This window comes from Bombina bombina, chromosome 2 (genome assembly GCF_027579735.1).
Source record: "Bombina bombina isolate aBomBom1 chromosome 2, aBomBom1.pri, whole genome shotgun sequence".
Classification (NCBI taxonomy): domain Eukaryota; kingdom Metazoa; phylum Chordata; class Amphibia; order Anura; family Bombinatoridae; genus Bombina; species Bombina bombina.
The window spans coordinates 38,301,713-38,329,248 of NC_069500.1; the positions used below are offsets into that span (position 1 = coordinate 38,301,713).

Sequence of the window (27,536 nt, forward strand, 5' to 3'; positions counted from 1 at the left end):
CTCAGGATGATGCTGTTCAGGCTTTGCCACAACTTTCTCCTCAACCGCCCCAAGCCTTAATGGCGTCACATGCAGTGCCCTGCGGTTCCTCTCAATCTCCTGGAGGAGTTTATTTGCAAGCAGCAATTGCCGCACAGGTATCTTCGGCGATATCGGCGGCATTAGCTGCTATTCCCATGCTTCAGGGGAGACACAAGAGGAAATTTAAGGACTCAGATAGTAAGGTGGCTGCTCCAGTCATAGCTACACAGATTGCCCTTTCTCATAAGACTGATGATGAAGATACGTTGGTAGCCTCTGAGGGTGAGATCTCAGATTCAGACAGTTTAAGTCCTTCATCTGATGCTGAAATTGTATCCTTCAGATTTAAGCTTGAACATCTCTGTGTCTTGTTAAAGGAGGTTTTGGCTACCCTGGATGACTGATACCCCTGTCAACCCTAGGAAATCTAGTAAACTTAATAAATACTTTAATGTTCTTTCCTTTAGTGGAGGTGTTTCCTGTGCCAGCCCGTGCTATGGACATTATTGCACATGAATAGGAGAGACTTGGGATTCCTTTTTCCCCGTCTCCTGTTTTTAAAAAGATGTTTCCTGTGGCTGACTCCATTAAGGAGTCGTGGCAAACGGTGCACAAAGTTGAAGGGGCCATTTATACTCTGGCTAAGAGAACTACTATTCCTATTGAGGATAGCTGCTCTTTTAAGGATCCAATGGATAAGAAACTGGAGGCTTATTTGAAAAAGATGTATGTTCATCAGGGTCTCCAATGTCAACCTGCAGTGTGTATTGCCACTGTGACAAGTGCTGCAGCCTATTGGTTCGACGCATTGTCCGAATCTCTTCAGGTAGAGACTCCCTTGGAAGAGATCCAAGACAGGATTAAGGCTCTTAAGTTGGTTAATTCCTTTATTACGGACGCTTCATTGCAGGTTATTAAGTTGGGAGCCAAGATATCTGGTTTCACGGTACTAGTGTGTAGAGCCTTGTGGCTGAAGTCTTGGTCAGCGGATGTTTCATCTAAATCCAAGCTTTTGGCAATTCCTTATAAGAGTACAACCTTATTTGGACCTGGTTTGGCGGAAATTATTTCCGATATCACAAGTGGTAAAGGGTCTTTTCTTCTGCAAGATAAGAATAGACCAAAAGGATGTCAGTTATTTTCGTTCCTTTCGAAGCTTCAGAGGTAAGCCTTCCCCTTCCTCTTTCAAGCAGGAACAGTCCAAGCCTTCTTGGAAAGTCAGTCAGTCTTGGAACAAGGGGAAGCAATCAAATAAATCCACAGCTGACTCTAAATCAGCATCAATGGTTTGCCCCCGATCTGGGATCGGATCAAGTTGGGGGCAGACTTTCTCAGTTTTCTCAAGTTTGGATATGAGATGTCCCAGATCACTGGGCTGTGGATATAGTATCTCAGAGTTACAAATTGGAATTCAAGACTTTTTTTTCCTCCCAGGGGCAGGTTCCACCTCTCAAGATTATCTGCGGACCTGATAAAAAGAGAGGCGTTCTTGAAATGTGTACAAAATCTATCCTCCCTAGGAGTGATAGTTCCAGTCCCAGTACAGGAACAGGGTCTTGGTTTCTATTCCAATCTGTTCATGGTTCCCAAAAAACAGGGAACTTTCCGACCTATTCTAGACCTAAAGTGTCTCTAAACCAGTTTCTCATGGTACCGTCCTTCAAGATGGAAACTATTACGTTCCATTCTTCCCTTGATCCAAGAGGGTCAGTTCATGACGACCATTTACCTGAAGGAAGTGTATCTTCATGTTCCCATTCACAGGGATCATCACAAATTTCTGAGATTTGCCTTTCTGGACAGACACTTTCAGATTGTGGCTCTTCCGTTTGGTCTTGCCACAGCTCCCAGAGTTTTCTCAAAGGTTCTGGAGGCTCTCTTGGCAGTGATCTGGTCTTGAGGAATTGCAGTGGCGCCCTACCTGGACTACATATTGGTTCTGGCACCATCTTTTCAACAAGCAACATCTCACACAGAGATCTTGTCTTTTCTTCGTTCCCACGGATGGAAAATGAATCTGGAGAAAAGCTCCCTTGTTCCAGCTACAAGGGTAATTTTCTTAGGGACCATAATAGATTCCCTATTGATTTTAAGATTTTTCTGAAAGAGGTCAGAAGAGCCAAAATCATTTCCTCTTGCCTCTCTCTAGAGTCTACTGTTTGACCATCAGTGGCTCAATGTATGGAGGTAATCAGCCTGATGGTGGCTTCCATGGACATCATTCCCTTTGCTCAATTCCATTTGAGAGCTATGCAGTTGTGCATGCTTAGGCAATGGAATGGGGATCATGCGGATCTGTCTCAGAGCATAGATCTAGATCAGTCGACAGGAGACTCTCTCCCGTGGTGGCTTTCTCAGGAACATCTGTCTCGGGACACATGCTTCCCGAGACCTTCCTGGGTAAATGTGACTATGGATGCCAGCCTGCTAGTCTGGGACTCGTTAAAAGCGCTGGGAATTTGGACTCGGGAGGAGTCTGCTCTCCCCATAAACATCTTGGAGTTGAGAGCGATTTTCAAATCTCTGATGGCTTGGCCTCAGCTGTCCTTAGTCCAGTTTATCAGGTTCAAGTCGGACAATATAACCTGAGTGGCTTACATCAACCACCAGGGAGGAACTCAGAGTTCCTTAGCCATGAAGGAGGTGGCTCGGATTATTCAGTGGGCGGAAGCTCACAATTGCTGTTTATCGGCCATCCACATTCTGGGAGTGGACAACTGGGTATTGGATTTCCTGAGCAGACAGACTTTTCATCCCGGGGAGTGGGAACTCCACCCGGAGGTGTTCTCCAGCGTAACCCTCAAATGGGGTTGGATCTGATGGCATCGGTATGGTTCAAGGTCAAGGGATACATGGGCCGCTCTGATAGATGCTCTAGCGGTTCCTTGGGACTTCAGACTGGCATACCTGTTTCCTCCGTTTGCTCTTCTTCCACGAGTCATTGCTCATATCAAATAGGAGAGAGCATCAGTGATTTTAATTGCCCCTGCGTGGCCTTGCAGGATCTGGTATGCAGACCAAGTGGGGATGTCGTCTCTCCCACCTTGGAGACTACCTCTGAGGAAGGACCTTCTACTTCAGGGTCTCTTCCTTCATCCAAATCTTGTTTCTCTGAAGCCGACTGCTTGGAGATTGAACGCTTAGTTTTGTCTAAGTGTGTTTTTTCTGAGTCGGTCATTGAGACCATGATTCAGGCTCGCAAGCCTGTTACTAGAAACATTTTACCATAAGATATGGTGTAAATATCTGTATTGGTGTGAATACAATGGCTATTCTTGGAGTGAGGTCAGGATTCCTAGAATTTTGTCTTTTCTCCAGAAAGGTCTGGAGAAAGGCTTGCCAGTTCATACCATGAAGGGTCAGATCTCTGCGTTATCTGTTTTGCTACATAAGCGTCTGGCGGACGTGCCAGATGTGCAAGCCTTAACCTTGTTCTTAAAGTTTTGCAGCGGGCTCCATTTGAGCCGATGCATGCCATAGATATTAAGTTATCTTGGAAGGTCTTGTTTCTTATTACTATCTCTTCTGCTTGTAGAGTCTTGGAACTCTCTGCCTTGCAGTGTGATTCGCCTTATCTTATCTTTCATGCCGATAAGGCGGTTCTGCGTACTACGTTTGGTTTCCTTCCTATAGTGGTTTCAAATAGAAATATTAATCAGGAAATTGTTGTTCCTTCTCCATGTCCTAATCCTTCTGCTCATAAGCAACGCTTGTTGCACAACTTGGATGTTGTGTGTGTGCTCTTAAATTTTATCTGCAGGCAACTAAGGATTTTCGTCAGTCTTCTGCTCTGTTTGTTTGTTTCTACGGGAGACGTAAAGGTCAGAAAGCTACTGCTACTTCTTACTCTCTGGTTAAGAAGTAGAATTTGTTTGGCTCATGAGACAGCTGGACAGCAGCATTCTGAGAGAATTACGGCTCATTCCATGAGCACTGTCTCCTCTTATTGGGCTTTAAAAAAAAATTAAGCTTCTGTGGAACAAATTTGCAAGGCTGCCACTTGGTCTTCCTTAAATATGTTTTCCAAATTTTATAAATTTGATGCTTTTGCTGTGGCTGAGGCCTCTTTTGGGAGAAAGGTTCTTCAAGAGGTGGTGCCTTCTGTTTAGGTATACCTGTCTTGTCCCTTCCTATTCATCTGTGTCCTCTAGCTTGGGTATTGGTTCCCAACAGTAATTGAGGATGCCATGCTTACCTGATAAATGTATTTCTTTCCGGATATGGTGAGTCCACGACCCCGCCCTTTTATTTTAAGACAGTTATTTTTTACTAAACCTTAGGCACCTTTGCACCTTGTGTTACTCCTTCATCTTCTCTTCCCCTCCCCCCCCCTCCATTTACCTTCGGTCGAATGACTGGGGTTTGTGGGAAGGGGTGTGATACTTAACAGTTTGACTGTGGTGCTCTTTGCCTCCTCCTGCTGGCCAGGAGTGATATTCCAAACTGTAATTGAGGACGTTATGGACTCACCATATCTGGAAAGAAAGAAATTTATCAGGTAAGCATAAATTTTGTTTTTCAGCTTCTAGTGCCTTCGCAATATAAGGTCTAACCAGTGCCATAAGAGCCTTACTTGTCAATCAAAAACCGTGATTGCAATAGGAGTGTGGATATAATGTGATTTCAGAGTGGATATTGTGCAACACTGTTGATGAAAGTTTCATGCAGCTTCCGGTTTTTAATGTCTATGTAAAGATGGAATGAGAGTAGAATATGCCGGGTGCCTTAGAATAGATAAAACCTGTGAATAATTGGTTATAGGACGGGTGTCTTCATTGTGCTGAAGGAATCGCTGGATTTCATCTTCTGTATCAATGTTTCATGTGCTGTTAAATGCACAATTTGTTACCATATATAACGTGTTTTATTACAGTTGAGCTTTATGGTCTTTGTGTAGATGTATAATGATTATTGGTAGCCTCTACTAAACTACACAGTCATCAATCTATCTGATCTGGGCAAAGCAATTTAAAAAACACACACACTTTTCTCAGCAAAGTTTGAACAAAGGCTTTTTTTTTGTTTTTTCTAATTAGTTTGTTCTTCCTTTTTCTTCCTTTTTTTTGTTTTGGGTTTTCTTTTGGGTTTTTTTTCTCCAACATTGGTGTGTCCGGTCCACGACGTCATCCTTACTTGTGGGAATATCTCTTCCCCAACAGGAAATGGCAAAGAGTCCCAGCAAAGCTGGCCATATAGTCCCTCCTAGGCTCCGCCCACCCCAGTCATTCTCTTTGCCGTTGCACAGGCAACATCTCCACGGAGATGGTTAAGAGTATGTGGTGTTTAGTTGTAGTTTTTTTTTTATTCTACTATCAAGAGTTTGTTATTTTAAAATAGTGCTGGTATGTACTATTTACTCTGAAACAGAAAAAGATGAAGAATTCTGTTTGTGAGAGGAAGATGATTTTAGCAGACAGTAACTAAAATAGTTTGCTGTTTCCACTTAGGACTGTTGAGATGAAGTAACTTCAGTCGGGGGAAACAGTTAGCAGACTTTTCTGCTTAAGGTATGACTAGCCATATTTCTAACAAGACTGTGTAATGCTGGAAGGCTGTCATTTCCCCTCATGGGGACCGGTAAGCCATTTTCTTAGTCTCAAACAGAATAAAGGGCTTAATATGGGCTATAAAACTGGTAGACACTTTTATGGGCAAAATCGATTGCTTTATTTGGGCATTTTATACATGTTTATGCTGGTAATTCACACTTATAAACTTGGGGAACATTTTTTAACGTCGGGCACTGTGTTAGACACCTTTTCCAGTCAGGAAGGGCCTTCCGAGTTGTAGGCTGAACCTCATTTTCGCGCCATTACTGCGCAGTTACTTTTGAGAGCAAGACATGCAGATGCATGTGTGAGGATCTGAAATTAGTTGGAAAAGTTCCTAGAAGGCTTCATTTGGTATCGTATTCCCCCCTGGGTTTGGTAAAGTTGCAGCAAAGGCTGTAGCTGGGACTGTAGAGGGGTTAAAACTGTAACCGGCTCCGGTTTCGTTATTTTAAGGGTTAAAGCTCTGAAAATTGGTGTGCAATACTTTGAATGCTTTAAGACACTGTGGTGAAAATTTGGTAAATTTTGAACAATTCCTTCATATTTTTTCACATATTCAGTAATAAAGTGTGCTCTGTTTAAAATTTAAAGAGACAGTAACGGTTTTGTTTTAAAACGGTTTTTGTGCTTTATTGACAAGTTTAAGCCTGTTTAACATGTCTGTACCTTCAGATAAGCTATGTTCTATATGTATGAAAGTCAATGTGTCTCCCCCTTCAAAATTGTGTGATAATTGTGCCATAGCGTCCAAACAAAGTAAGGACAGTACTGCCACAGATAATGAAGTTGCCCAAGATGATTCATCAGATGAAGGGAGTAGACATGGTTCTACATCATCTCCTTCTGTGTCTATACCAGTTTTGCCCACACAGGAGGCCCCTAGTACTTCTAGCGCGCCAATGCTTATTACTATGCAACAATTGACGGCAGTAATGGATAACTCCATAGCAAATATTTTATCCAAAATGCCTGCATATCAGAGAAAGCACGATTGCTCTGTTTTAAACACTGAAGAGCAAGAGGGCGCTGATGATAATTGCTCTGTCATACCCTCACACCAATCTGAAGGGGCCATGAGGGAGGTTTTGTCAGATGGGGAAATTTCAGATTCAGGAAAAATTTCTCAACAGGCTGAACCTGATGTTGTGACATTTAAATTAGAGCATCTCCGCGCACTGCTTAAGGAGGTGTTATCTACTCTGGATGATTGTGACAACCTGGTCATTCCAGAAAAATTATGCAAGATGGACAAGTTCCTAGAGGTTCCGGTGCACCCCGACGCTTTTCCTATACCCAAGAGGGTGGCGGACATAGTGAATAAGGAGTGGGAGAAGCCCGGCATACCTTTTGTTCCCCCCCCTATATTTAAGAAATTATTTCCTATGGTCGACCCCAGAAAGGACTTATGGCAGACAGTCCCTAAGGTCGAGGGGGCAGTTTCTACTCTAAACAAGCTCACTACTATTCCTATCGAGGATAATTGTGCTTTCAAAGATCCTATGGATAAAAAATTGGAGGGTTTGCTTAAAAAGATTTTTGTACAGCAAGGTTACCTTCTGCAACCCATTTCGTGCATTGTTCCTGTCACTACAGCAGCGTGGTTCTGGTTCGAGGAACTAGAAAAGTCGCTCAGTAGAGAGACTCCATATGAGGAGGTTATGGACAGAGTTCACGCACTTAAGTTGGCTAATTCTTTTATTTTAGATGCCGCTTTGCATTTAGCTAGATTAGCAGCGAAAAATTCAGGGTTTGCAATTGTGGCGCGCAGAGCGCTTTGACTAAAGTCTTGGTCAGCGGATGTATCATCCAAGACAAAATTGCTTAATATCCCCTTCAAGGGTAAAACTCTCTTTGGGCCAGAATTGAAAGAGATTATCTCAGACATCACTGGGGGAAAGGGCCACGCCCTCCCACAAGATAGGCCTTTCAAAGCCAAGAATAAGTCTAATTTTCGTTCCTTTCGTAATTTCAGGAACGGACCGGCCTCTAATTCTGCATCCTCTAAGCAAGAGGGTAATGCTTCACAGACCAAACCAGCCTGGAAACCGATGCAAGGCTGGAACAAGGGTAAGCAGGCCAAGAAACCTGCTGCTGCTAACAAAACAGCATGAAGGAGTAGCCCCCGATCCGGGACCGGATCTAGTGGGGGGCAGACTCTCTCTCTTTGCTCAGGCTTGGGCAAGAGATTTTCAGGATCCCTGGACGCTAGAAATAGTTTCTCAGGGTTATCTTCTGGAATTCAAGGAACTACCCCCAAGGGGAAGGTTTCACATATCTCACTTATCCTCAAACCAAATAAAGAGACAGGCATTCTTACATTGTGTAGAAGACCTGTTAAAAATGGGAGTGATACACCCAGTTCCAAGGGCGGAACAAGGAATGGGATTTTACTCAAATCTGTTCGTAGTTCCCAAAAAAGAGGGAACCTTCAGACCAATTCTGGATTTAAAAATCCTAAACAAATTTCTCAGAGTACCATTGTTCAAAATGGAAACCATTCGAACGATTCTACCTACAATCCAGGAAGGTCAATTTATGACTACCGTGGATCTAAAGGATGCGTACCTACATATTCCTATCCACAAAGAACATCATCAGTTCCTAAGGTTCGCCTTTCTGGACAAACATTACCAGTTTGTGGCCCTCCCATTTGGGTTAGCCACTGCTCCAAGGATTTTCACAAAGGTACTCGGGTCCCTTCTAGCGGTTCTAAGACCGAGGGGCATTGCAGTAGTACCATACTTGGACGACATTCTAATACAAGCGTCGTCCCTTTCAAAGGCAAAGGCTCATACAGACATCGTTCTGGCCTTTCTCAGATCTCACGGATGGAAGGTGAACATAGAAAAAAGTTCTCTGGCTCCGTCGACAAGAGTTCCCTTCTTGGGAACAATAATAGATTCTTTAGAAATGAGGATTTTTCTGACAGATGTCAGAAAGTCAAAACTTCTAAGCGCTAGTCAAGTTCTTCATTCAGTTCCACGTCCTTCCATAGCTCAGTGCATGGAAGTAGTAGGGTTGATGGTTGCAGCAATGGACATAGTTCCTTTTGCGCGAATTCATCTAAGACCATTACAACTGTGCATGCTGAAACAGTGGAATGGGGACTATACAGACTTGTCTCCAGTGATTCAAGTAGATCAGAAGACCAGAGATTCACTCCGTTGGTGGCTAACCCTGGACCACCTATCCCAGGGAATGAGCTTCCGCAGACCAGAGTGGGTCATCGTCACGACCGACGCCAGTCTAGTGGGCTGGGGCGCGGTCTGGGAATCCCTGAAAGCTCAGGGACTATGGTCTCGGGAAGAGTCTCTTCTCCTGATAAACATTCTGGAACTAAGAGCGATATTCAATGCTCTCAGGGCTTGGCCTCAGCTAGCAAAGGCCAGATTCATAAGATTCCAATCAGACAACATGACGACTGTTGCTTATATCAATCATCAGGGGGGAACAAGGAGTTCCCTGGCGATGAAAGAAGTGACCAAAATAATACAATGGGCGGAGGATCACTCCTGTCACCTATCTGCGATCCACATCCCAGGAGTGGAAAACTGGGAGGCGGATTATCTGAGTCGTCAGACTTTCCATCCGGGGGAGTGGGAACTCCACCCGGAGATATTTGCACAGTTGACCCAATTATGGGGCATTCCAGACATGGATCTGATGGCGTCTCATCAGAACTTCAAGGTTCCTTGCTAGGGGTCCAGATCCAGGGATCCCAAGGCGACTCTAGTGGATGCACTAGTAGCGCCTTGGACCTTCAACCTAGCTTATGTGTTTCCACCGTTTCCTCTCATTCCCAGGCTGGTAGCCAGGATCAAGCAGGAGAGGGCCTCGGTGATCTTGATAGCTCCTGCGTGGCCACGCAGGACTTGGTATGCAGACCTGGTGAATATGTCATCGGCTCCACCATGGAAGCTACCTTTTAGACAGGACCTTCTTGTACAGGGTCCATTCGAACATCCAAATCTGGTCTCCCTCCAGCTGACGGCTTGGAGATTGAACGCTTGATTCTATCAAAGCGTGGATTTTCAGATTCTGTGATAGATACTCTGGTTCAAGCCAGAAAACCGGTAACTAGAAAAATTTACCATAAAATATGGAAAAGATATATCTGCTGGTGTGAATCCAAGGGATTCCCATGGAATAAGTTAAAGATTCCTAAGATCCTTTCCTTTCTACAAGAAGGTTTGGATAAAGGATTATCTGCGAGTTCTCTAAAGGGACAGATTTCTGCCTTATCTGTCTTACTACACAAACGACTGGCAGCTGTGCCAGATGTTCAAGCATTTGTTCAGTCTCTGGTTAGGATCAAGCCTGTTTACAGACCTTTGACTCCTCCCTGGAGTTTAAATCTAGTTCTTTCAGTTCTTCAAGGGGTTCCGTTTGAACCTTTACATTCCATAGATATTAAGGGCTCCATGTACTAAGCCGTCAATTCATCCGTCATTTTAGACGCGGATAAACTCGCCGTTACTCGCCGCGGGCGAAATGGTGTCCGCTGTCACTATGTACTAATATTCCCCCAATAAATAGACAAGTCTAGCCCGCCGCGAGCAGTGGTGGATTATTGATAAATTTGACGCCTCGCTCGCCGCGACTAAGCTGATGTACTTAACTTTCAGTTGAATTGTCTGGCCAATTATTAACACGTGACATGCAAGGTGTCACGAACATCATAGTAGTCGCGGGAATAGAATTTTGCTCCTATAAAAGTTCAACTTATCTAAACAACTTTATTATTGTTCAAAATTTTTTGAAGAGTGATAACAGAGCGTTATTTTTGTAATATTTATTTACAATTTGGATATGGCTTCATCTGGATCTGATAATATATAAATATTAATATAAAAATAATTATAAAGATTGACAACTATACAATACAAATTTAAAATATAGATTACTCTTTAATTACAGTCGACAAATTTGGCGCAATTTATGTACATGGAAATGAGAGACAAATTAGACGCCAGTTATGCTGTACAATGCTGATATTACTGCCTTTTATATATGTCTAGACTGGCGTCTAGATTGACTTTCCTATTGTTTTGTACCTTGCCCGCCACCTGAAAGGTGGCGAGGCAAAAATAACGAGGTGGGAGCGGAAATTGTAGCGAGCGGACAAATAGATTTTTTAGTACATTCGTTTTTGGCGAGTTGGTGGTCAAATGTGTCTAATTACAGTGAAAAATGGAGAGGTAGCGAGGTTTGGCGGATAAGTACGCTCGCAATTTTAAAGATGCGAGTTTGAACATAGTTGACGACTTTGTACATATCAGTTTGCGAGTTTTGACGCGAGATTTGTTGCGGGTAGCTCGCTGACTGCTTAGTACATGGAGCCCTAAGTTGTTATCTTGGAAAGTTTTGTTTTTGGTTGCTATTTCTTCTGCTAGAAGAGTTTCTGAGTTATCTGCTCTGCAGTGTACTCTGCCCTATCTGGTGTTCCATTCAGATAAGGTTGTTTTGCGTACTAAGCCTGGTTTTCTTCCAAAGGTTGTTTCCAACAAGAATATTAACCAGGAGATAGTTGTACCTTCTTTGTGTCCGAATCCAGTTTCAAAGAAGGAACGTTTGCTACACAATTTAGATGTAGTCCGTGCTCTAAAATTCTACTTAGAAGCTACAAAAGAGTTCAGACAAACATCTTCTCTGTTTGTCGTCTATTCTGGTAAAAGGAGAGGTCAAAAAGCAACTTCTACCTCTCTTTCCTTTTGGCTTAAAAGCATCATCAGATTGGCTTATGAGACTGCCGGACGGCAGCCTCCTGAAAGAATCACAGCTCACTCCACTAGGGCTGTGGCTTCCACATGGGCCTTCAAGAACGAGGCTTCTGTTGATCAGATATGTAAGGCAGCGACTTGGTCTTCACTGCACACTTTTGCCAAATTTTACAAATTTGATACTTTTGCTTCTTCGGAGGCTATTTTTGGGAGAAAGGTTTTGCAAGCCGTGGTGCCTTCCGTTTAGGTAACCTGATTTGCTCCCTCCCTTCATCCGTGTCCTAAAGCTTTGGTATTGGTTCCCACAAGTAAGGATGACGCCGTGGACCGGACACACCGATGTTGGAGAAAACAGAATTCATGCTTACCTGATAAATTACTTTCTCCAACGGTGTGTCCGGTCCACGGCCCGCCCTGGTTTTTTAATCAGGTTTGATTAATTCTTTTCTCTAACTACAGTCACCACGGCACCCTATGGTTTCTCCTATTTTTTCCTCCTGTCCGTCGGTCAAATGACTGGGGTGGGCGGAGCCTAGGAGGGACTATATGGCCAGCTTTGCTGGGACTCTTTGCCATTTCCTGTTGGGGAAGAGATATTCCCACAAGTAAGGATGACGCCGTGGACCGGACACACCGTTGGAGAAAGTAATTTATCAGGTAAGCATAAATTCTGTTTTTTATCATGAACAGTCAAAAAAACATCTTCAGATCCCTAACGTACAAATAATTTGGTCAGGTAGAGTATTGGTGGTAAAGACACATTTTTGCCTCAATAAATATCTAAATAAATTAAATAAACAAATAAAATAGCTCCCCAATAACTGCCCTGATCTTGTTATTAGCAAATATGCCCCCCTTGTTTTAAACCTTTCCCTATCACCTCATTTGGGATATCCGCTACTTTTATGTTTGGCAATTAAAATTAAAAAATTGTACACAAAGTATCTTTTACAAAATGTATTTCTATAATGACTTTTGTTAATTATACTGTATTCTGTGTGACAGAGTGGGCGAAAATATTCTACTCTAACCCTGATGTGTAGAGGAGTTCTAAAAAAAATCACATGTACTTGTTATTTTGATATTATGTCTACTCTATTTATTTTTTCTGTAATTGTCATTGAATAGGTCTAACACATCAGAAAAAGAGGCATCGTGGACAGAAACAGACAAAATAAGAGTTTGTGTCAGAAAGCGCCCCCTGGGGTTAAGGGAAGAAAGACGTGGAGAAATGAATGTGGTTACAGTGGAAGATAAAGAAACCATATCAATATATGAGAAAAAAGAAGCAGTAAATCTCAAAGAATATATTCTTCAGGTATTTTTATTTACACATATAAATGTTTTGTATGCACGAGTGCCTTTATAAAGCTATACATGATCAGCTTCCATTATTACATGTTAGAATCGCAAAGTCTGCTGTACTTAGAAGATCATTGATTTGCTATGCAGAAGTAATTTTTAAATCTCTTCTTTTTTCAAATGACTGACCCCAGACCCTATTTGCACTGGTGGGAAGAGACCTAAAGGTTTCATTAGACCCTGCTTATCCATATGAAAGATATCTGGTGTTTAGAGTTGGTTAGGTGATCTGTATTTTATCAGATATTAAGATTTAAGAATTCCCCTTAATTTCTAGCCTAGTGGCACAAAATATTCTGAGGCTTTTTAACCCCATAATGACCACAGCACTTTTCCATTTTCTATCCGTTTGGGACCAAGGCTATTTTTACATTTTTTGTGTTGCTTGTGTTAAGCTGTAATTTTCCTCTTACTCATTTACTGTACCCACACATATTCTATACCGTTTTTCTCGCCAATAAATGGACCTTCTAAAGATACCATTATTTTCATTATATCTTATAATTTACTATAAAAATAAATGATAAAATATGAGGAAAAAATGGAAAAAATACACTTTTTCTAACTTTGACCCCCAAAATCTGTTGCACATCTACAACCACCAAAAAACACCCATGCTAAATAGTTTCTAAATTTTGTCCTGAGTGTAGAAATACCCAATGTTTACATGTTTGTTGCTTTTTTTTTTACAAGTTATAGAGCAATAAATACAAGTAGCACTTTTTTTCAAAATTAGCGCTAGTTACATTAGAACACTGATATCTGTCAGTAATCCCTGAATATCCCTTGATATGTAAATATTTTTTTTTAGAAGACATACCAAAATGGGCCTAGATTAATACTTTGGGATATTTCATGCCACCATTTCACTGCCAAATGCGATCAAATAAAAAAATTGTTCTCTTATTCACAAATTGCTTCACAAACTTTAGATTTCTCACTGAAATTAGTTGCAAACAACTTGTGCAATTATTGCATAAATGGTTGTAAATGCTTCTATAGGATCCCCTTTCTTCAGAAATAGCAGACATATATGGCTTTGGTGTTGCTTTTTGATAATTAGGAGGCCGCTAAATGCCACTGCGCACCACACGTGTATTATGCCCAGCAGTGAAGGGGTTAATTAGGGAGCATGTTGGGAGCTTCTAGGGTTAATTTTAGCTGTAGTGTAGTAGACAACCCCAAGTATTGATCTAGGCCCATTTTGGGATATTTCATGCCACCATTTCACCGCCAAATGCGATCAAATAAAAAAATTGTTCTCTTATTCACAAACTTTTTCACAAACTTTAGGTTTCTCACTGAAATTATTTACAAACAGCTGGTGCAATTATGGCACAAATGGTTGTAAATGCTTCTCTGGGATCCCTTTGTTCAGAAATAACAGACATATATGGCTTTGGCGTTGCTTTTTGGTAATTAGAAGGCTGCTAAATGCCGCTGCGCATCACATGTGTATTATGCCCAGCAGTGAAGGGGTTAATTGGGTAGCTTGCAGGGTTAATCTTAGCTTTAGTGTAGAGATCAGCCTCCCACCTGACGCATCCCACCCCCTGATCCCTCCCAAACAGCTCTCTTCCCTCCCCCACCCCACAATTTTTCCTGCCATCTTAAGTACTGGCAGAAAGTCTGCCAGTACTAAAATAAAAGGTATCATATGTTTTTGTTTTTTTTAAAGCATATTTACATATGCTGCTGTGAAGGATCCCCCTTAGCCCCCAACCTCCCTAATCTTCCCCCCCAAACAGCTCTCTTACCCTCCCCCTCTACCTTATTGGGAGCCATCTTGGGTACTGGCAGCTGTCTCCCAGTACCAAGTTTTAGAATAAAATAAAAATATATATCTTTTTTTTTTTTTTTTTTCCCTGTGGTGTAGCTTCCCCTCACCCCCTCCCAGATCCCTTAGATACTTTTTTTATTCAATCCCTCCACCCACTTTCTCCCACTTATTAACATCATTCTTTTTCTGTAGTGTAGTGGTTCGCACCCGCGTCCGTGCGGGACCCCGCCCCCCTCTCACTGAAAGAAGCCATCGATGGCCGCCCACCTGCCTTCCACATCGGCTCCCACCCACCGACGATTGCGGCCATCAATGTCCTTTGCAGAGAGGGCCACAGAGTGGCTCTCTCTGCATCGGAGGAGTAAAAAATGTTATTGCAGGATACCTTGATATCGAGGCATCACTGCAATAAACGGAAAGCGACTGGAAGCGATCAGGATCGCTTCCATCACTTTTCAAGACGTACGCCGTATGTCCTCGGTCGTTAAGTGTATTTTTTTTTTTTTAGTACGTAAGTCGTCGGTCCTTAAGGGGTTAATGCTTCCCCCATTAATGTGTTAAACAAAAGTAACCTGTACATATAAGCGCTAACCAAAAACAATGAAATGGATATCCAATAATGTCACTATTTTTTCTTCTAGTGACACGTCATCTTATTCATTCTACTCCCTGATTGCTAACAGTGGAAGTTCTGTAGATTTTCTCCTTCACACCCCAGGATATAGGCAGATATTTGTTCGAGTCAATGCAATGCTATGAAAGTATGTGCCACCTCCGCTATACAGTATTCACCATCAATCCTCAGATATTTCTTTTTTTAGTTAAACAGCTGTTTGCTTTGTATGATTTCCTCTTATAGCTCACCATTAGGCACTTTATATCAAGCAGATTTTGACAGGCCAGAAGGTTGGGATGGGTACTGTTTTTAAAACAATTTTATTTTTTTCCTGAAGGTCGTTACAAAGGTATCTAGTAAAGTAATAAATGAGTTAAGGAGTTAATTAAATAAGCACTCCTTGCTATAGAAAGTGTTTTCTCCCATGGTACTTGTCTTGCAACCATTTAAAAACAAAAACAAAACTGTCTATGCACACTTTTTTTATATTGTTTGAGCTCTGTGCATAAGACAAGACTCAAGCTGTATATGTTGATGCAAGGGATTAACACACTTTCTTTAAAATTGCTGATGATATACATTTTATAGAAGCCTAACAAAATAAAATGTCTGAAAACAAAATAAATAAATATATATATATATATATATATATATATATATATATATATATATGCGCTCAAAATTATTATATATATATATATATATATATATATATTTTTTTTTTTTTTTTGCGCTCCAATATACATTGTTATTGCGCTTTATGTATTATTTTTGCACTTTATTGAGTCCTTTTTTTTTTCCCTAACATTATTCTATACCAGTTGTAGAAGCAGACTTTTAAAGCTGTTTTCCACAGTAGTTACGTAGAACTTTAATGCACGCATTTGCAGGAGAACTGTCAGTCTGCTATAGGAGAAATAAATAATTCATTTGTAACAAGTTGAATTAATGAGGCGTACCATAGGAAATACGACTAACCATTTTTTTGGTGCACCTATGCGCTAAGGTGAACAGCAACAGAATTTTACAGTCGAACTTGTCCAATTTTAGGCGCATTTTTGAATGATAAATAGGGACATATATTCATATGCACATGATAAATCTTGCCCATAGTACTGCTAATTTATTTTGTTTTCTTGACATAAGAAAACAAAATAAAATAAAGTTTAATTATATTTTGATTTCTTGGTTACTATAAACTATCTTATTTAGTTGTTTAGTAATGTTCTTTATTTTTGATCAAACATCCTTTGTTTTCCATTTTAATTTATGCATGATTTATATTTTTTCAGCACATATTTTATTTTGATGAAGTCTTTAGTGAGGATTTCAGCAATCATGATGTATACATGAAGACTGCTCATCCACTCATTCAGCATGTATTTAACGGGTAGGGTAATTATTTTTGTTTGTGTATTTATTTTTAAAGCTCACTCATTTGTGTAGACAAAGCACAACAAATAAAATCAGATTCCCTTTGTTGATTCTTTGCAGTGTAACCTATATTTTAATCACTTTTTATACACAATAACCTATTCAAATTACTATTTAAAGGGTCACTCAAAATAAACTTTTATGAATCAGAAAGCACAGCAGTTTTAAGACACTTTCCAATTTAATTCCTTATCAAATTTTGCCGTCTTTTTATATTCACACTGTCTGGGGAACAAAATCCTACTGAGCATGTGCACAAGCTGACAGGATATATGTATACTAGTCTGTGATTGGCTGATGTGTGTCACATGATACAGAGGGCAGGAAAATGGGAGAAAAATAAATTGTCGGAAAAATAAATCTACTGCTTATTTGAAATTGAGTAGGTGTTATTTACTTTGTACTCTGCACGTTAATTATGCTATTCTGTTGCATTGAGAGGTCCTTTAAATATTTAAAGGGATGGAAGGTCAAAACTGCAATGTACCTACATGGGTGGGTACATGTTCAGTTTTAAATATAATTTTTGCAATATACTTCCATTAGCACAACTGCTCCTAGTAACATATATTACTGTTTTTATTAACAGCATAGACGCATATGATTTGAGTGCCCCGTGCACCAACATTAAAACACCTCATCTTCCCAGAGTCAGCAGTAACTTGTATGACATAAATTAAGGCTTCACTGAGGTAATACGCACCTCTGCCAGCTCTCTAAACAGTCATGGTGTTTCTTCCCTCATGCTTCAGTCACACGTAGCATATGTTCATATGCTGCTGAAACAATAATAGTTTTCACTAGAAACATTTTTCTAATATAAGTGTATTGTAAAAAAATGTGAGTTTTTGCATTTTTTAAAGTTTTACAGTTACACAAAATATAAAAAGTACTCAACAATAATACATAGCAATGCAGCCACAACATGTACAGCTCCTGCTTTATATCATGCACTTTATACAGTTGTCAAAAAGTTGGTGACCTAGTTGATATGTAAATGCACACAGCTACTGTGACAGAATATGAAATATTAAGATGCGGAGCTTCAGTATCTAGCACCTTTTTACTCTATTAAAACAGGAAAACTGATTTGAAAAGAACTGCAGGAACAGGATGTAATGCAAAAACATAATGAGTAGTTACTAATTCTTTCCTATGGCATGGAGAGTCCACGATTTCATTCCATTAATAGTGGGATATTTAACTCCTGGCCAGCAGGAGGAGGCAAAAAGCACCCCAGCAGAGCTGTTAAGTGACACTTCCCTTACCCATAACCCCCAGTCATTCTCTTTTCCTCTGTCAAGGGAGGATGTGCGAAGATGGTGTCTGAAGATATTTAATCCTTTAATGGGTACTTTTACCTGCAAGCAAGGATTGGGGTTGTGCTGTGTCCATGTCAATCTATTTAGTAAGAGTAATGGTGGTAGTCTTTGCTTAACTTCTAACATTATTTCTACCCCTATATAGAAAACCAGGGTTGGTTACTCTGTTTTTTTTTTTGAATACAGGTCTCTGTCAGAAACCGACTGACTCTGTCATACCTGAGTTGGTGAGAAGAAAGAAGACTTATAACCATTAAGGCATTAAGGGTGAGGGGCATATATTACTTTTGCAGGAACCCTTTAGTGAGGGTTAGCAAAGGGGGAAAAGGAGATATTTTAACCAGGCATATACTGTATCTTCAAGTGAAGTTCATCTAATCTGAGTTTTAAATCTCCCTCCCTGGAGCGGCAGGCTCTCTTTGCTAAAATGTATTGGAGACAACCGCATGCTAATAATACTGTGGGCTGGCAGCCCGGTTCCCTCTGGGGTGTTATATTATCCTTTCCCACCTTTTATGAAGAGTTAGGGTGTCTTTTTATAACTCCCGGGAAGGGGTTTTTATGGGAATAGCATTTTAATCTTCCCTTACATGTAAGAGCTTTTTCAGTGTGTGATCTATGCTGCCAAAGCTCTTTTAACTGCCTTTCGCAGTTTTTTTTTTTTTTAATTAGTCGCCATTTTATCTTTATATAATAAAACCCCAGACCCTGTTTCTGAAACGGAACTGGCATGATTACCCCTGATAACTCCAGGTCTGAAACACACTTCAGGAAAGCCTGCGCCTTTACTGGGTTTGCTGGAATGCGTGAGAGAAAAAATCTCACAGGCGGTCTTACTCTGAATCCTATTCTGTACCCCTGAGAAACAATACTCTGAATCCATTGATTTTCGACCAAATTGATCCAAACATCTTTGAAAAATCTTAATCTGCCCCCTACCAGCTGAGCTGGAATGAGGGCCGCACCTTCATGCGGATTTGGGGGCTGGCTTTGATCTCTTAAATGGCTTGGATTTATTCCAATTTGAGGAAGGCTTCCAATTGGAAACAGATTCCTTGGGGGAAGGATTAGGTTTCTGTTCCTTATTTTGTCAAAAGGAATGAAAACGGTTAGAAGCCTTAAATTTACCCTTAGGTCTTTTTTCCTGAGGCAAAAAAACTCCCTTCCCCCCTAGTGACAGTTGAAATTATTGAATCCAACTGAGAACAAAATAACTTATTACCTTGGAAAGAAAGAGATAGCAATCTGGACTTAGAAGTCATGTCAGCATTCCAAGATTTAAGCCACAAAGCTCTTCTAGCTAAAATAGCTAAAGACATAGATTTAACATCAATTTTGATGATATCAAAAATGGCATCACAAATAAAATGATTAGCATGTTGAAGCAAGCGAACAATGCTAGACAAATCAGAATCCAATTCTTGTTGCGCTAAATGTTCCAACCAAAAAGTTGATGCAGCTGCAACATCAGCCAAAGAAATTGCAGGCCTGAGAAGATGACCTTAATATAAATAAGCTTTCCTTAGATAAGATTCAAGTTTCCTATCTAAAGGATCTTTAAAAGAAGTACTATCTTCCGTAGGAATAGTAGTACGTTTAGCAAGAGTAGAGAGAGCCCCATCAACTTTGGGGATCTTTTCCCAAAACTCTAAAGAAACTGCTGGCAAAGGATACATTTTTTAAACATTGAAGAAGGAATAAAATAAGTACCAGGCCTATTCCATTCCTTAGAAATCATATCAGAAATAGCATCAGGAACTGGAAAAACCTCTGGAATAACCACAGGAGCTATATAAACAGAATTTAAACGTTTACTAGTTTTAATATCAAGAGGACTAGTTTCCTCTATATCCAATGTAATCAACACTTCTTTTAACGAATATACTCCATTTTAAATAAATAAGAAGATTTGTCAGTGTCAATATCTGAGACAGGATCTTCTGAATCAGATAGATCCCCATCAGAGAAGGATAAATCAGCATGTTGCCGGTCATTTGAAATTTCATCAGCTTTATGAGAAGTTTTAAAAGACCTTTTACGTTTATTAGAAGGCGGGATTGCAGACAAAGCCTTCTGAATAGAATCAGAAATAAATTCTTTTAAATTTACAGGTATATCTTGTGCATTAGATGTTGAAGGAACAGCAACAGGCAATGAACTACTACTGATGGAAACATTCTCTGCATGTAAAAGTTTATCATGGCAACTATTACAAACCACAGCTGGAGATATAACTCCACAAGTTTACAACAAATGCACTTAGCTTTGGTAGAACTGTTATCAGGCAGCAGGGTTCCAACAGAGACTTCTGAAGACAGGATCAGATTGAGACATCTTGCAAATGTAAGGGAAAAAAACAACATATAAAGCAAAATGATCAATTTCCTTATATGGCAGTTTCAGGAATGGGGAAAAAATGCAAACAGCATAGCCCTCTGATAGAGAAAAAAGGCAAGAGGCATATAGAAATGGGGTCTTAAATAAAGAAAATATTTGGCGCCAAGTATGACGCACAAAAAACAGAAAAAATATTTTTTGGCGCCAAAAACGTTTGGAATGAAACACTCGCGTCACGGATGGCGCAACCTTGTGAAGGACTTGGCGTCAACTAAGACGCCGGAAATGACGAATTTGCGTCAACGAACGTAATTTCGCGCCAAAAAATCTTGCGCCAAGAATGACGAAATAAACTTTGGCATTTTGCGCCCTCACAAGCCTAATTCTGCCCGCGAATTTAAAAGGCAGTCAATTGAAAAAGTCTAAACCCCAGGTAAGAATTTTTTTTTTTTTTCTTCTTAAAAAAACATTTCCCAGATATGAAACTGACAGTGACAGTCTGCAAAAGGAAATATACTGAAACCTGACTCATGGCAAATATAAGTACAATACATATATTTAGAACTTTATATTAATACATAAAGTGCTAAGCCATAGCTGAGAGTGTCTTAAGTAATGAAAACATACTTACCAAAAGACACCCATCCACATATAGCAGATAGCCAAACCAGTACTGAAACAGTTATAAGTAGAGGTAATGGAATATGAGAGTATATCGTCAATCTGAAAAGGGAGGTAGGAGATGAATCTCTACGACCGATAACAGAGAACCTATGAAATAGATCCCCCATGAGGAAAACCATTGCATTCAATAGCACAAACTTACTTCACCACCTCCATAGGATGCAAAGTTTGTAAAACTGAATTGTGGGTGTGGTGAGGGGTGTATTTATAGGCATTTTGAGGTTTGGGAAACTTTGCCCCTCCTGGTAGGAATGTATATCCCATACGTCACTAGCTCATTACACGAAAGAAAAAAACATTGATCTGTTTTCTTATCAAATAATGACAGGAAATGACATCTGAAGTGTACGAATTTGTTTAGCGATGTATTTAATTTCACTAATATACATACGCATTTGGGCTTTAACACATTTATTTATTGCAGTGGAAATGCCACATGCTTTGCTTATGGACAAACAGGAGCTGGAAAAACATATACTATGATTGGTACTCAGAAAAATCCAGGGCTGTATGCGCTCGCCGCGAAAGACATATTCCAGCAGCTGGAGTCTGTGCCTTCCAGGAAAGATCATTTTGTTTTGATCAGTTTTTATGAAATCTACTGTGGACAACTGTATGATTTGCTCAACGGACGAAAGAGGTAAACTTCACTTTACTTTTTATTGCTAGATTGAATTTTATACAGCCGTGCAGTTTTCAGTAAGAGATCAGATATAAATGTAGGTAAATTTCCTGTGTTCTTTCTCTAGGTGACATTGCAGAGAGGTGTTGACAAGACAAGGCCATACTTGTTCATAACAAAAGGCACTGTTTTGGGTTTAACCCTTTATATGTGAATGACTACACATGGTTGTCATCCTCAAAATGTTTTAGCTAATCAGACCCCCCCCCCCTGTCAGTTACACTACATCCCTAGTGGTGTAGGGCTTCCAAGAAAGGAGAGCAGTGTATAAAATGTTTGTCAAGTTTAAAGATTTTCTGGCTACCATATAAATTACTATAAAAAACAGGGGCACTTTTTTTTTTATAAAGAAACTACATTTCTAAAACATTTACCATTTAGAGATATAAAACATTACACTGTTCCTCTGCCCGCATCTCCTACTTTTTTTAGCTGGGCAATGACTAATCCGGCGTCAACAAATCTTTGTGTGCCCCACATGCAATGATTGGATGAAGCCGGATTTGTCATCGCTCAGCTAAAGAACGTAGGGGATGCAGGCGCAATTTTTACCATCTCTAACTGGTAAATCTTTTAGAAATGCAGCGTCTTTTTTTTTTTTTTTTTTTTTAAAAAAAAAATTCATTAAAGTGCCCCTGTCATTTATAGTAATTTTATATGGTAGCTAGAAAATCTTTAAACTTGATAATCCCTCAGTTTAAGCTTCCTTAAGATCTAGAAACCCCCAAGACCCACTAATTGAAATGCAATGACTCTTTCAAATGGTGTGGTTTTTAATAGTACATTTAACATATAAATGCCCTTATAACAGGCCATCAAGAAGACCTAGAAGATCCCTTGTTTTTAAAGACCCTTAGCCTCTAATAAGTCCCTATATAAATTTTAATAGCCAGGTGAACGCTCTGATAACTGATCACCTGGCATTAATAAATGTCATGGGAGCCCCTATGTGCAGATCAAAGTAAAGTTTAGGGAAAAACACGCAAACAAATTATTGTTTATAACCATGTTTATTAAGATGTTTAATTAAAAATGCATTTTTCACACACTTCTTACATGTCGTGATATTTTCATAAAATAATAGTATAGTTTGAATGTGCTGGGTCTACAGAAAAAAATATATATAACGTGTGGGTTTCTCATTGAAAAATGGCCTAGAGTAGGGCTTAAATGTGAGCAGCGTCTAAAAACTGCTAAACGGCTCAGCACAGCGGTCGAAATTACTCTGCAGTACTACACTTATGTCATGTTCCATACAAGTACATTTTATCTGCCAAAAAAGGCTCTAGATTCATTACCGTTTTTAATCTACTGCCCACAATATGTTTTGTGTGTTTTTGTTTCTGCTGCTACTTTCATACTAAGTTAATTCCAATCAGTTGCCATAATGCTGGCCATCAATAATTTACTTCCAATCAGTTGCCATAATGCTGGCCATCAATAATTTACTTCCAATCAGGTGCCATAATGCTGACCATCAATGCTTCCAATCAGGTGCCATAATGCTGGCCATCAATAATTTACTTCCAATCAGTTGCCATAATGCTGGCCATCAATAATTTACTTTCAATCAGATGCCATAATGCTGACCATCAATACTTTACTTCCAATCAGGTGCCATAATGCTGACCATCAATGCTTCCAATCAGGTGCCATAATGCTGGCCATCAATAATTTACTTCCAATCAGGTGCCATAATGCTGGCCATCAATAATTTACTTCCAATCAGTTGCCATAATGCTGGCCATCAATAATTTACTTTCAATCAGATGCCATAATGCTGACCATCAATACTTTACTTCCAATCAGGTGCCATAATGCTGACCATCAATGCTTCCAATCAGGTGCCATAATGCTGGCCATCAATAATTTACTTCCAATCAGTTGCCATAATGCTGGCCATCAATAATTTACTTTCAATCAGATGCCATAATGCTGACCATCAATACTTTACTTCCAATCAGATGCCATAATACTGACCATCAATGCTTTACTTCCAATCAGGTGCCATAATGCTGACCATCAATACTTTACTTCCAATCAGTTGCCATAATGCTGACCATCAATACTTTACTTTCAATCAGATGCCATAATGCTGACCATCAATACTTTACTTCCAATCAGGTGCCATAATGCTGACCAGCAATACTTTACTTCCAATCAGGTGCCATAATGCTGACCATCAATACTTTACTTCCAATCAAATGCCATAATGCTGGCCATCAATACTTTACTTCTAATTGGATGCCATAATGCTGACCATCAATAATTTGCTTCCAATCAGATGCCATAATGCTGACCATCAATACTTCCAATCAGTTGCCATAATGCTGACCATCAATACTTCCAATCAGATGCCATAATGCTGACCATCAATACTTTACTTCTAATCAGTTGCCATAATGCTGACCATCAATACTTCCAATCAGATGCCATAATGCTGACCATCAATACTTTACTTCCAATCAGATGCCATAATGTTGCCCATCAATACTTTACTTCTAATCAGATGCCATAATGCTGACCATCAATAATTTGCTTCCAATCAGATGCCATAATGCTGACCATCAATACTTCCAATCAGTTGCCATCATGCTGGCCATCAATACTTTTACTTCCAATCACTTGCCATAATGCTGGCCATCAATACTTTACTCTTAATCAGATGTCATAATGCTGACCATCAATACTTTACTCTTAATCAGATGCCATAATGCTGACCATCAATACTTCCAATCTGATGCTATAATGCTGACCATCAATACTTTACTTCCAATCCGATGCCAAAATGCTGACCATCAATACTTTACTTCCAATCAGATGCCATAATGCTGGCCATCAATACTTTACTTCCAATCAGATGCCATAATGCTGACCATCAATACTTTACTTCCAATCAGATGCCATAATGCTGATCATCAATACTTCCAATCAGATGCCATAATGCTAACCATCAATTTACATTACGTGCTCCTACTTTATAGGCCGTCTCTAAGAAGAAGCGACAGACATTTTTTGAGAGCAGCAGATCTGTAAAGCAAGAGCATGCCCTGTGATTGTTCTCTGGCTCATGAATATTTCAGGGGTATTCCTGTGACTCAGCAGGTATAAAAAGTGCAGCACTGAAAGGGCCGTCCTTGGAGTAAAAAAAAAAAAAAAAAAGTAAATACTACTGTTAAGCAAATTGTAAAACTTTAAAGGGACACAAAAGTTAAAATGAAACTTTCATGATTCCGATAGAGCATGCAACTTTCTAATTTACTCATATTATAAATTTTTATTCCTTCTCTTTGGTATCTTTATTTGAAAAAGTAGTAATATAAGCTTAAGAGCCAGCCCATTTTTGGTTCAGAACATGGATTGGGCTTGCTTTATTGGTGGCTAGCCAGTGTCCTGAACCAAAAATGGGCCAGCTCCTAAACTTACGTTTCTACTTTTTCAAATTAAGATACCAATAGAACAAAGAAAATTGATAATAGGTGTAAATTCTATCTGAATCACGAAAGAACAAATTTGGGTTTAATATCCCTATTAAAGTTATATCATGGGGAAATAACTGAGAAAACTGTGTGACAAATACATTTACAGACAGTATTTATAGACCATGGGTAAGATCACAATTAAGATAGGTTTGTAATATTATTGGGATTGAAGGCCAAAAAAAAGCAATACATTAATTGTCAAACTCTTCAAAAAATTTTTTGTTTTGAACCAATTAAAAAAAAAAAAAATTCAAAAAGAGAATTGCTGTCAAAAACGTTTATAGTTTTACATTTTTGTATCCTGTGACAATCCAGAAATAACAAACACATTTCTATTTAAAAAAAAAAAAACACACATTTTATTTTCTTTGGTTTTGAGAAAATCCAGCGGGGTTTATCCGTAACATTGCAATACCTATTTTTGATAAATGTACCATTTCAGGCAAAATCTTTCTATAAATGAGAAAAAAAGAACTAATTTCATCTCTTGATATTTACTCAGGCTTTTTGCAAGAGAAGATGGTAAACACGTAGTACAAATTGTTGGCCTGCGTGAAGTTCAAGTCAGTGGTGTGGATTTACTGCTAGAGGTTTGTATGCACCATCCTTTTGCACTAATCTGTTTGTTTCAATATATAAATGTACACATAGCCTTTACTGTAAATGACCTAATGTATCGTTACTTGCTGTGCAGTATTTTACTATCCAATAGACTGGATTTTGTCATACATGATTATGTTTAGAGGAGGGTTATGACTCCTAGGGACAGTGTGACACACTAGTTTTATATTTAAACCAGGGAGTAATTAGCTTATGCTAATGTTAAAATTACATTATTTCTAGTAAAATCGCTAGTATATACCATTAAAGAGTAATATGGCCGACAATTTTATTAAATATTGTCAATATTGTACGTCCTCTTTTGCTGACGTGACACACTTTACATCTACATGACCGAGTGTAGGGCTTAATTTGCACAGCCTTTCTTATAAAATAGAAAAAATGATTGGAAGTTAAATGTCAATGCTTTTTGTGACTTATGTCTTTGCCGCCTTTCATGTGTTGTTGCACTATTTATTGTAAAGAGTTGGTACAATGTATGTTATTGTTTTACCCCACATTGCATACTGTAAATGGGCCCTACCTTGTACGTATCTTTGTGTAGATGATTCAGAAAGGTAGCAGAGAGCGCAGCACAGGAGCCACAGGAGTAAACTCCGACTCCTCTCGGTCCCATGCCATCATTCAGATCCAGATAAAAGATGCCGCTAGAAGGAAGCTTGGGAGGTGAGATCAGAACTCTGGATATTACTTGGTTAACCTAAATGAGAACAAAGATTGTTCACTTTTTATACCAAATGCTGCTAGAGTAGGTTGTAACACACTGCTGTATATCCCTCTGTGATAACTAAAGGCTTATACATACTACATTAATCAAAATTACAGTAAGGTTTAACCCTTAAAGAATTCTGTTACTCTGATTCTGATATGTAATCATTCATAGCTGTGACTTTGATATATGGCTAATGTATGGATATAGCACTTTATTCATGAAGTTAAAAAGTGCTGTACCATAAATTAACTTAACTGATATTTAAAGGCCATAGAAACCTTGGAAATTAAAAATTTTCAGAACGGCATGCATTATTTTGTTTACTGTACAAATCGGTTAATTGTTATCAACTGTTTTCAATTCAAGAAGTGGACAAAACCTTCCCTTCCCTATTGGGACTATGAACAGAATTTAATAAATCACGTCTAGGACCAGAAAGTCTTGAATACTTCATAAGGCTCTTCCTTTCAAATGATGTGAGAGAGAAAACATTTGATGAGTAGGCCTGTAATGATCTATAATGATAACCACCAGAAACAGTCATTGAGGTAGTCTCAGTCTGTTTTCTTAAAGTGATTGTAAAGTTTAATGAATTACAGAAATGGCTTTTAAAAAGAGACAGTAAAGTCAAAGTTAAAGGGACACTCAAGTCAAAATTAAACTTTTATGATTCATATAAAGAATCAGTTTTAAGACACTTTTCAATTTATTTCCATTATCAAATTGTGCACAGTCTTTTTTTATATACACACTTTCTGGGGAACAAGATCTTTCTGAACATGTGCACAAGCTCACAGGGTATACGTATACTTGTCTGTGATTGTCTGTCTGTTTTCTGTGGCATATGCACCTATCCTATGAAGGCCTGTGCACCAGTATTCATACACCACACCTTCTCAAAGAGTCTACAGTGACTTGTATGACACAAATTATGTCTATCTATGCAGTCATGGTGTTTAAATACTGGTTAATGGGCCCTCACAGCATATGTGCATATGCCACAGAAAAACAGTAATAACCTTTTACTAGAAGCATTTTTGCTAATGGAAGTATAATGCAAAAATTCTTATTTGAAATTGTAATGCACCTATGCACATTTAAATTTTTCTTCATAAATGGAAAGAGTCCACAGCTAGCCAACAGGAGGAGACAAAGACACCCCAGCCAAAGGCTTAAATACTCCTCCCACTCCCCTCATCCCCCAGTCATTC

General features: G+C 39.3%; 1 protein-coding gene across 1 annotated transcript in view; it reads left to right on the forward strand.

Moving 5' to 3' along the window:
- The window catches only part of KIF24 (kinesin family member 24), a 135,333-nt gene that overhangs the window by 17,371 nt on the left and 90,426 nt on the right, over positions 1 to 27,536 (forward strand). Inside the window, exons 3-7 of the mRNA XM_053701036.1 lie at positions 12,422 to 12,611; positions 16,344 to 16,441; positions 21,253 to 21,468; positions 25,495 to 25,582; positions 26,158 to 26,279. Coding sequence (XP_053557011.1) covers positions 12,422 to 12,611; positions 16,344 to 16,441; positions 21,253 to 21,468; positions 25,495 to 25,582; positions 26,158 to 26,279 — 714 coding nt within the window. The remainder of the gene's footprint in view (positions 1 to 12,421; positions 12,612 to 16,343; positions 16,442 to 21,252; positions 21,469 to 25,494; positions 25,583 to 26,157; positions 26,280 to 27,536) is intronic.